The sequence below is a fragment of the Pezoporus wallicus genome, unplaced genomic scaffold (assembly GCF_028554395.1).
Source record: "Pezoporus wallicus isolate ANWC-B61680 ecotype Strahan unplaced genomic scaffold, APGP_CSIRO_Pwel_v1 contig_6978, whole genome shotgun sequence".
Classification (NCBI taxonomy): domain Eukaryota; kingdom Metazoa; phylum Chordata; class Aves; order Psittaciformes; family Psittacidae; genus Pezoporus; species Pezoporus wallicus.
The window spans coordinates 2,703,308-2,714,738 of record NW_026637190.1 but is presented as its reverse complement, the minus strand read 5'-3'; the positions used below and the strand labels follow the sequence as shown (position 1 = coordinate 2,714,738).

The following is an 11,431-nucleotide window of genomic DNA, read 5'->3' as shown; positions in this document are numbered from 1 at the left end:
GGCACATGAACAATAAGGAGGTGACTGGTAACAGCCAACATGGCTTCACTAAAGGCAAACTGCCTGACAAATTTGGTGCCTTTCTATGACAGTGTTGGTCATACTGAAGTGAATAGATAAGTGAAGAATGACTGATGACATCTGCCTGCAGCTGTGCAAAGTTTGACACTGTTCCACACTGTTGAGAGATATTAATTATTTAGCAGCTTCTTCCCTGGCACATATGACATCATTTTCTCTAAATTGGAGAGACATGGATTTGATGGATGGACCACTTGGTGGATAAGGAATTGGTTGGATGATCGCACTTGGTGGGTTGTGGTCAGTGGCTCAATGTCCACATGGAGACCAGTGATGAGTGGTGTTCCTCAGGGGTCGGCACTGGGACCAACACTGTTCAGCGTCTTTGTCTGTGATGACACCGCGCTGTGTGGTGCAGTTGACACACTGGAGGGAAGGGATGGGATCGACAGGGACCTGGATGGGCCAAAGAGGTGGGACTGTGTGAACCTCATGGAGTTCAGCATGGCCAAGGGCAAAGTCCTGCACATGGGCTGGGGCAATCCCAAGCACAAACACAGGCTGGGGGAGACTGGAATGGAGCAGCCCCAAGAAGGACTGGGGTGTTGGGTGAGGAGAAGCTCCCCATGACCTCGCAATGTGCACTTGAACCCAGAACCCCCCTGTGTGTTGGGCTACATCATAAGAGGTAGCCACGGGTCGATGAAGACCTCAACCCTCTACTCCGCTCTGGTGATACCCCACCTGGAGTGTTGTGTCCAACCTTGTGACCTTCAGTACAAGAAACGTGTGCCTGTTAGAATCATAGAATCCCAGATTGGTTTGGGTTGGGAGGGCCCTTAAAGCTCCTCCAGCTCCAACTCCCTGCCATGGGAAGGGACCCCTTCCACTAGAGCAGCTTGCTCCAAGCCCCTGTGTCCAACCTGGCCTTGAACACTGCCAGGGATGGGGCAGCCACAGCTTCTCTGGGCACCCTGTGCCAGCACCTCAGCACCCTCACAGGGAAGAGCTTCTGCCTAAGAGCTCATCTCAGTCTCCCCTCTGGCAGGTTAAAGCCATTCCCCTTGGCCTGTCCCTACAGGCCCTTGTCCAAAGCCCCTCTCCAGGTGTTTGCAACCCCTTTAAGTATTGGAAGACTGTTGCAATGTCCTTCTGTTATGAGGTTAGAGCAGGTCCAAAGGAGGCAATGGACGGTGGTCAGAGGGCCGGAACACATCTTCTGTGAATAAACACTGAGAGAGTTGGGGCTGTTTAGCCCAGAGAGGGGCTTCAGGGATACCTTCTGCAGCCTTTCGATATATAAATGGGACGCGGGCGAAAGTCTTTTTACCGGGGCCTGCAGTGACTGGAGAAGGGGAACCGGTTTTAAGCTGGCGGGGGGGAGATTTAGCCTGCACATCGCTGGAGCCGTTCAGAACCACGCTGATCAGGCTTTAAGTAATACGATACGGTCCGAGGCCCTGCTGCCCCACCAAGGGCTGGGCTTCACCATCCCTACCGGCCCCTCCCCGCCCGGCCCACACCCGCGCCACCCGACCCCAGTCACTGCTACGCCCCCAGCTGTGACCCAGAGCGCCTTTCTGATTGGTTGTTTCCTTGGTTTTGGGCGTGTCCCAGAAGGCCGCTCGGGATTGGTGACTTTGTGCCATGTTGCAGGATAACCATGGCGCCAAGGCGGCTGCTCCGCCTCAATTAGCTGATGGTTACGTCTATCTCCGTATCTTCGCAGCTGATTGGCTGGCCCGCTGGGAGGCGGAAGCGGCTGAGAGGTGTTCCGGTGTGAGCTGGCTGGGGGCGGAGTTGGGTTAGAGAGGTGGGGGTGTCGTTGCGGCTGGCGGGCCCGTGATGTCGGCAGGTCAGTGGTTCCGCTCTCGGTGTTGTACCTCCGCTGTGCGCGGTTCGCGGGGCGGGCTCCGTTGGCAGGTCAGTGGTTCCGCTCTCGGTGTTGTACCTCTGCTGTGCGCGGTTCGCGGGGCGGGCTCCGTTGGCAGGTCAGTGGTTCCGCTCTCGGTGTTGTACCTCTGCTGTGCGCGGTTCGCGGGGCGGGCTCCGTCGCCAGGTCAGTGGTTCCCCGCTCGGTGTTGTACCTCCGCTGTGCGCGGTTCGCGGGGTAGGCGCTGTCGCTCGGCTCTCGGCGGTGGTCCCTGACTGGGCCTCTTACGCCGTGCAGCTTTGGGGCTCTCCTGCCGGCGTGCAAGGCCGGAAGGAGCAGGGGGGCTGGTTGGCAGCTTCTTGGGGTCCGGGGCGGTGAGGAGCAGCGGGCGGGCTAGTGTGCTCTCTCGCTCTTGGGCTACGTGGCGCGGCCCGGCCCGGCCCCAGTGCGTCGGTGCCAGCGCTGCGATAGCTCTGTCCTTCGCCGACGGTCCGAGTGTGGTGCCCAGCGGTAACCGGCAGTGGACCCGGGCCTGGAAACGCTTCTGGTTTGTGAGGCCGGCCAGGGATATTGCGCACAACTAAGCTCTCGGTGTATCTGCGGGATTGGTGGGGCATCCAAGTGTTCTTGTAGCCGTATCACCCCTTCCCTTGGTGAAGGGTTGTTGCTGGCTTCTGAGGCCTGTCACCAGGTGACTGCGGTAGTCATGATCTGTTGCTCTGCTTGGATCCGTGTCCCTTTCCGAGCACTTCTGCACAGTTCAAGAGGTTTGATCCAGGGCTGGTGTAAAGCAGCAACGCCTTCAATGCGTGGTTGTCTTAAAAAGAAACGAAATGCAAGGAGTTAGACTTACGTAGAATAAACTTAAAATAAGTTAGGGAAAGCCACTGTCAAGTCTATCTTCCCTATGGCTGAAACCTAGAGGTAGAATACATGGATTTATGCACTGCTTATAGCTCGCATGCAGGTTGTCCTGTGGCTAGTAATGGACTTAGGCTGTTTGGGTTGGTAAGAGAATTATATATCAGAGTAAAGTAGCCTTTTCTAGAGCACCACTGGTAGCCCCAGTGTTCAAAGTAAAGTCTCACAACAAGAATGCCGAGTAAAACACTATTTTAAACTACAGACAGGATACAAGCTGTAAGGGCTCACATAATGAATACAGTGTAGGGCTTTTGTGTTCTGCAATTCATTACAAAAATGGAAATTCATGCCAAAGTCAGTATGATCCTGGAAGAGCAATAGTCCTGCCTCTGAGAGCTGTACTGTTTACTTTATTTGGGGGAGGAGGTGGAACACAGAATAACCTTTTGTGTTTGACTACTCCTGTTTATGAGGAAGTCGGCCAGCATTTTATAATGCTTTCCTGCTACGAACTCAGAAGTGAATATGAAGTGCAAGCATCAAGGTATTCCTGCCACAAGTCCTTGATGTTAATACATAAGACAGCTGCCACATCATGTGTGGCTTGTTGGGTTTGGGACAGTATTTAGAGCTACATTGTGCTAGTTCATAGAATCATAGAATGGTTTGGGTTGGAAAGGATCTTAAGATCATCCAGTTCAACCCCCTGCCATGGGCAGGGACGCCTCACACTAGACCATGTCACCCAAAGCTCTGACCAACCTGGCCTTGAAAACTGCCAGGGATACAGCATTTGCCACCACTTTGGACAGCTTGTTCCAGGACCAGGATCTTCTTTTCTCCAACTTTCCATCAAGTGTCAGTGGATGGGGATTCCTGAAGTATGGTCTTGCCACAGAAAGCTGAGGGAAAGGAGACAGTGAGTACCTCAGCCTTTTCTGTGGTCAGGTCCACTGTCACTTTTATGGAATCATAGAATCGTTGAGGTAGCAACAGATCGCCAGGGCTCATCTAGTCCAACCTTGCTGCTCAAGCAGGGTTACCTAGAGCACATTGTTCAGGATTGTGTCCATTTAGCAGTGGGCCTGTGTTTTCCCTGGGGTTCCTGTTGCTGTTTATATAATTGTAGAATCACTTTTAATTCCCCTTCATATCCGTTGTTGTGTTTAGTTCACCTCGAAATGCAGAGGAACTAAGGCCTGTCTGCACCTATTTGCATGTGAAAGGAAACAGGCCATACCATGTGCAAATAGATGCAGACCTTAGTTCCTCTGTTTGCATTTTAAGGAGGCCAGCTGTGAGCCAAGCCATGTAAGTAGGGCATATTAGCTTGAGTTCGGTATTGGGTTAATGTAGCCAGCCTGGACAGAGACCAGGGAATCTTTACATAGTCCATGTATGCATGCTTGAAATTGTAATGCTTGTAGCATGCAGATATGTGCTGAGCTCCACACATATTTCTGGTTACAGTGGATGCCTGCAGATGCGTAGATTCTACTTCTGTATTTCTAATACCACTTCAATAATTCATCTGTTGGTTCTATCATTCCTAAATCAGGTGATGCTTTTCTTCTTAGCAGTTTTGTCTCTGTAACTGTATTCTGATTCTTTGTTTTGCTTTAGGCTAAAGATGCTGAGCCGTTTGTCAGGTTTAGCAAGTACTGTTTTACAAGAGCTGTCAGGCGATGATGGAGATGCAGTTACTGAAGCTGGAGATTCAGTTACTGAATCCTCTGTCTCCGTAAGTATAATGTTATATAAAGACTTTCAGATCTTATTGAGAGATAGGTTGGGGCGTGTGAATTATTTGACTGCAGTGAGAATTGTTTCCTACTTCTTCATTGCTGAGCACTAGACTAAGCTGTCATTCTGCTCTGCTTCTCTTAGATTCCTGACCCCTTAAGTCAGCAATTGACCTTAGCTCTTTTTGAGTGTGACCATCCAACTAATTCCTTATCTACCAAGTGGTCCATCCATCAAATCCATGTCTCTCCAATTTAGAGACAAGGATGTCATTGGGGTAGTGCCATAACATCAGTCAGTTTTTCCTTATCTGTCAGTGTCACAACCCCATCATAAAAGCCACCAAATCTGTCATGCTTAGTTGTCCCCTTAATTTCCATATGTCAAGGTAATCCTGGAAAACAAACTGGAATTTGGGTTAAGAAAGATTTTTAATTATTTTTTTTTTAAGAGTACCAGTGACTGTGTGTAGTGTAAAGGGGAGCTCTGGATGAATGCCTGACAGTGGAAGGCTTGACCTGTATGTTGCCCTTTTGGACTTTTGAGGCTTTTTTTTCCTTCCAGAGCACTTATTTCACTGTTTCAGGTACAAGCTGTAGAACCAGAAGCAGGAAGCATGGAGGAGGCACCTGAGGAGCTCTTGGAGCGCCTGGCCCAAACAGAAAAACTGGTTGTTCAGCTAAAGGATTTGATCCGAGAAAAGGATACCCTGCTCCAGCAAAAAGAAACTGTACTAAAGGTATCATTTCCTTCACTGGGGACCTGGGAGCAAGAGTAGAAAATGCTGCTTCAGCTTTCTGTGCAAGCTAGTTTCTGGTTTCTTTTGAACATTTGAGACCTTCACTACTAAATGCATCAATTCCAGAGAATTACTGGAATACAAAGAATGGACCCTAAGCCAAGAGATGAAGGATAGCTTCTGTTTGTATTGGTTAGAGGTAATTCCTCCTAGGAGAGATAAGTTATGTCCAAGTTATGTAGCATTTTATCTCAGAGCTCCTCAAGGCCCCTGCAGTTTCCTGGTGGCTCGCAATAAATACTCATCTTTTTGTAAGGTTTTTCTTTACCCACTTCAGAGTGTTTGAGACAGTGTATTCTGTGCTGTAGTCACCCAATAGCCCAGTGATTTTTTTTGGTATGTAACCAAAGGTAAATATTAAATATCCTGAGCCATGACATGAAAGAAAATGCAGTTACTTAAGATGTTGTTGAGGGACTGCATATAGTAGAGGAAGTCAAACTGAGTTTGTACTAACTGCTAGGAAAAGTCCCTCAAGTGATCTGTCCCTTGAACAGAAAATGCTAGAGCAGAAGTGAACTGTTCTGCTGTATTTAGTGTTCCAGAGCAAATTTGTTTCCTGGATGTGTTTTAGGTAGCACTGTTACTGAAGGCAGGTTTGGGCAAAGACCAGCAGACAGACAAATTACATAACCTTTCCAAGTGGTGCTTTCAGGGTGAGGGCACTGACATTTAAGTGCAGTTTGTATCCTTCTTTTCCAGGAAGAACGAGAAGCTGCAGATGCCAAGCTGATGAAGCTTAAACTTCAGGCCAAAGCCAGACTGGCCTCTTTGAACAAACGCATTGAGGAGCTGACAGAGAAAGGATCACTGGTGCCTGCACAGACCTTACCAGAAGAGCAAGTGTGTCCCAAGGTTGGGAGAACATGGCTACTTAAAAGATGTTAGCATCTACTAATAATCTGGTGCCACCCTACATTTTAGGTCCCAGTGAGCTTGGCAGGTCTTGTCTTGTTAGCAGGACATTGTTAGCAAGGATGTCTGTGCTGTAGGAAGCCGGTCTGTCTAGCTTTCTTGTACTGCAGATGCCTTTGGAATACACAACCTGATCTCCTCAAGGGTATGGGCCAGTTTCACTTGGCTACAACAGATTACTGAAGATATGCAAAGTTCTTCCCTGCAGAAGTTGCCTGTGTGGGCTGTAAGTTTCAAAATGTTACCTGTCATGTGAGTAAAGCAAAGGAGAGGGAAAGTTGGCTGGAATTCAGGAACAAGGAGGTAAGGAGGCCATTAAAAGTCAAAGGCAGTAACTTAAATATAAAAAACCTGATTTCCAGCCATGTAGCTTCTGTGCCACCACAAAGTTTTATGGTTAACAAGCCATAATTGTGTAAAGCTAGGTAAAAAATGAGGGAAAAATGTTCTATATCAAGACATTAAAGAAGCTATTGCTCCCATTCATGCTGGTAATTTTTTAAAACCTAAAACTGTTCTGCTGACCACATAGTTTTGTTTAAAGTTAGTAATACTAGGCAAGGGAGAAGTAATAAAAGTCTAAACAGTTTGCAGGACATCAAGTGATATTTGCAATCATAGAATGGTTTGGGTTGGAAAGGACCTTAAGATCATCCAGTTCCAACCTCTTGCCACAGGCAGGGACACCTTTCACTAGGCCAGGTTGCTCCATCCCTGTTCAAGAGCACTGCCAGGGATGGGACATTCACATCATCCTTGGGCCACCTGTGCCAGTGCACAGGCTTTGTTTAGCTTATGCATATATAGCATTTGCAGACCTGTGTGCTGTTACATTACCTTATGTAGACTTGCTGTTGCGGACTAATGAGTGTTCTTGCTTCAAAATTCAAATTTATCAGTAGAAGAAGGAAAAGGAGGAAAAGCTTATCAGTTAGTGAGTGTAATGTGGTTTTTAAAGAGGCCTACTCTTTTTTTTTTTCCTAACGTAAGACAAAGTTACCCTTCCAGCTATTTTACTAAGCCTGGCAATGTCTTGTGTGGAGTTCTGCTCACTTAGAATTAGGAAAGAGAAATTCTGAGAGCAGCAAAAGACTTTCCATTCTCCTATCATCTTAGTAGCTGCTTTTACTAGACACTCAAAATAGCTTGGCTATTTAGTTAACCCAAGGAAGAGAGGAAACATAATTTCTACAACAGTATGAGGAAGGTAAACACCAAGAACTTGGGAGAACTGTTAAAGTGAAAGGACAGTACTTGCAGGTGAATGGATGGGTGTAAATTAGTCATTGATACAATGAATGGCCTTCTAATTGGAGGAATGAGGCCTTGATGCTGTCTCCGGTGGAAATGGTATGGAAATGGCCTTATTGGTTTTGGGTTAGCACATCATTTAAGACAAGTCATGTTACAGCAATTATCTCCAATATTATGTATTTGACCCAGAAAGCACTTTCTAGATTCTTTCTTGTGAGGTTAGACCTACTGAGAAGCTACAGATTTCTTTAGTTATTTATAATTACTTCTCATGTAGATGCTGTCCTGAGTAATGGTGTTATTTTGTAGACAGATACCTGTCATTTGAAGAGGAGAAATTTAGGTTAGGGTTGTATGTTGTGCTGAGGTGTTGAACATTAGTGATTCCTTTGGGAATCATGAGGGATGAATACAGCAAAGGGCTTTTTTATCCCTCTTCATTATGGGGGGGCCCAGGGAAAGGCTCTGTGTTAAAAGCCCAAAATGTAACAGTACCAATGAGATATTTGACTGCCTGATTTTGAGAATCAAAATACCAGCTTATAACTTTTTATGAAATAGTTGGCATGTGTCTGCAGAACAGATGAGACTCCGCTTAAACTTTTAAAGTGGCTAAACACAAATTATGTTCTAATTTATACATTTTGGAAAAACATTATATTTGAAAGCTTGAGCTCTGGTGACTTTGTGGTTGTGTTACTCTCCTTAATTGTGGCACTTCGTGTAGTGGCCAGTGTGTAAGGACTTTACTAGAATCTTTTCCAAGCCCTGAAAGCTAGTCTTAAGAAAGCAAAGTAATCCACTGATCTTTCCCCTGTTTAGCCCCAGCCTTATAAATTGTATCTATCCCTGGCTTCTTACAGCTTTCTTCACTTCTGTTGTTTCTTTTTTTCCTCTGTTCTACTGAGCTTAAGTGGAATTAGAGCTTTCCTTGTCTGCCTATTCTGTGTGCTTCTAAAGACCTCTATAAGTGGCATGTATTTTGAGCAACAGCAACTTCTTGCTTATTCTTATTACATGGACTTGCAAGCTATCGTGGTTTTAGCCTTCATAAATTTTTCAGAATGGGTTTAAAGGATGTAAATACACATATGCTCCATATGTTATTGGTGATCTTTGGCCCAATACCTGTAACAAGGAAAAGGAAGATACATTTTGTATATATTCAGTCAAAAGCCCCCAGTACTCAGTGCTTGAAGTAGTTGGGAGTGCTGAGATCATAACAATAGAAGGATATTTTTCCTGCTTCTCAATGACATGGTTGATACCTGACTCTGTGCTAAGTAGGTGCAACTGTGGTGTTTCAGAATTGCTTGCCATACAGGTGGTCTTTGAAAGACAGTGCAGGTGTAAGTGTGTTGGTGTGTCTGAGGTGTCATAGCTGAAGCATGTGTTTTATGCAAAATGTTGACTAAGTTTAAATTTGGTGGTCATAAACAGAGGATTTTAGTGCCTTAGAGGGGAGCAGAATTGATGATTGATTGCATGTTCCCTTTGCTTGTTTCTAACAGGTTCATTATTATAAATCCCTTTAGTCTAAAGAGATTTCCACAGGCATTTTCTGTCGTTTAGAATATTTAATGTCTGTCCTTTCGTCACATGGAGAATACTCTTCTATTGCTAATTAAAAAACTTTAATTTTTTGTATTATAGAAATCTGTGAAATTAAAAAGCCTCACAAATCAAGCTGGTCATATTGTAGTTTAAATATTATATTTTATTTAAGAACATGATATATATTAGTTTGTGGTAAGTGTTCATGGTATTAGCTGTTCCAAAGTGATTTGATACTTCCTAATGAGACACCTTGTTCATATCTACGCAGAAACAGGGAAAGTGGTTACATGATATAGGACAACTTCATTTAAAGAAGCAAAGAAAATGTAAAGTTTAAAAAAATTAAGAACTGTAGAAATAAGCATCTGGTCAAGAAGCCAGCATGCAAAAGCATTCCAAATTTTTTATTTTTTTTTTTTCATTGACCAGCAATACTTTCTTCTGTTTTTCTTCCCTACTTCTTTCCTCTGGCAGTGTCAGAATAACCAAAATACAAGTGAAAGGCATAGAGAGGAAGCTGAAGCACTAAAAGAACTCCTGAGGGAGCGAGAAGAGACTGTTCAGGATCTGAAGGAACAGCTGGCTCTAGCCAAAGTGAATCTGAAAGATGCTGAAATCAAATATGCCACACAGGTACAGAAAAACTATCTGTTCATCAGTCTGTGTCTGTTTCCCACCCCGCTATTTACACTGAGCAGCTGAATGATAGTTCAGCTGTAAGTGACCTGCAGTGATCATCTAATTCAGCTGCCTGACCACTTCAGGGCTGACCAAAAGTTAGTGTTTCTATTAAGGGCATTGTCCAAATGCCTCTAACACTGACAGGCTCTGGTAATCCAGTTCCAGTGTGTGACTGCTCTCTTGGTAAATAAAGGTTTCCTAATGTACAGTTTGAACTTCCTCTGGTGCAGCTTTGAACCGTTCCCATGTGTGTTGTTACTGGATAACTTGAGACTCAGTTGTTCCTGAGGCCATGCTGCTGCTAGGGAATCTGGCTAAGTCCTGCAGCCTGGCAGAGGCAAGGCTGCCAAAGCTCCGTGCTCCTCAGTCCAGCCAGTAATGTGGCTGAGAATGTGTTTCTAGCTGGTGCACATGTGCCACTCCTGTATACATGTATGACCAGCCACATAGATAACAGCCAGAAGCACCCAGCACTCACACAGTTCAGCATCCTCACATTATCCCTCTGTGGCAGCTCAGATGAGAGTATACAGATGTACATTGTGGATCTTGCCAAAACCTGTGGTTAGACACTCAGTCTGCCCAGTAACTGGTCCCTGGATTCAGGTCTCTGCAGTTGCTGGCATGTGAACATGCAAAGCCTCAGGACCCTACGGTTCCACTCCAGCTGCTGGTACAGAGCTGTTGCTCACACATGTGCACAGAGCTGGCTGGGACTCCACTGGTCCCTCCAATAGCCACCCCCCCTGTGCTGGCTTGCATTTTAGAAAAATGTGTGTGTTAATGCTTGCGTGCACACATGTACCCCATTACCACACCTGACCAGGGATCCTGATCCTTCTGGTGGCCAACCTCCATGTGCTCTCACTTTTAGAGACACAGGGATGTGCAGGGCTCTCCTGGTCTCTCCAGTAGCCAGCTCCCTCAGAGATTTGCACATACACAAAAGTGGTATGCTTGGCAGTCCTGGGGTAAGGCTTGGACTTGATGATTTTAAAGGTCTTTTCCAGCCTCACTGATTTCTATGACTCTAAAAGCAGGTCTCATCCTTGGAGACCTTCAACACCCTGTGGTGTTTGGTAGCTGGCCAGGACTTCCCTGGTCCATCCAGTAGCCAAGTCTGCCTGTGGTTGGTCTCTTGGGCCACATCCCCTCTCTGTCTTAGCTCCCAGGTTACTTTGCCTACTTGTCAGCTAGTCTGGCTTGATCCTCACTAGTGATCATACAATGACTTGTACACTGACACTCATTCCTGTTTCTGGCCCTATATACACACAGGCACTCTGACCTGTGGTCCCACTGCAGAAAGTGCAGAAGAACTGCACTGAAGTTCACTTGCTCTAATCTCCACAGTTGCTGGTACCATGGACACACAGGCCCTTTGACCCACAGTCTGAAAATATTCTTTCAGCTCCTAGACCTACCATTGCCCCTCTGTGTTCTACTGTGAATGTGCAGAGGAGCTTTTTATCACATAAAGTAACAGCTGTTTTATGTTACATTGTGCTTATTTTTAGAAAGATTTCTGTTAATACTCTGCATTGCAGGTTTAACTTTTCATCTGTGAATTGGGCTTTTTCCAGTACAAATAAAACCCCAGAAGTTTTATGGACTTGGAATTACGTTGTAATCATATTCTTATCATTTTGCTTATTTCTAGGTGAAATTCTATGGTTTTGCTTTCTGAAATACTATCAGTTAATATATACGTATTAGACAGATAA

General features: G+C 45.6%; 1 protein-coding gene across 9 annotated transcripts in view; it reads left to right on the top strand.

Annotated features, from left to right (window-relative positions):
* Positions 1 to 1,857: 1,857 nt before the first annotated feature.
* GOLGB1 (golgin B1) overlaps positions 1,858 to 11,431 on the top strand; it is a 45,536-nt gene continuing 35,962 nt past the window's right edge. For 4 of the 9 annotated variants that reach the window (XM_057403817.1, XM_057403814.1, XM_057403816.1 and 1 more), the window contains exons 1-4: positions 4,077 to 4,499; positions 5,088 to 5,240; positions 6,003 to 6,155; positions 9,501 to 9,659. In XM_057403817.1, the coding sequence (XP_057259800.1) occupies positions 4,389 to 4,499; positions 5,088 to 5,240; positions 6,003 to 6,155; positions 9,501 to 9,659 (576 nt within the window). In that variant the 5' untranslated portion in view covers positions 4,077 to 4,388. Of the gene's footprint in view, positions 1,877 to 2,051; positions 2,132 to 4,076; positions 4,500 to 5,087; positions 5,241 to 6,002; positions 6,156 to 9,500; positions 9,660 to 11,431 lie in introns of those variants that run through there. The other 5 variants (XM_057403812.1, XM_057403811.1, XM_057403815.1 and 2 more) reach the window with 5 other exon arrangements.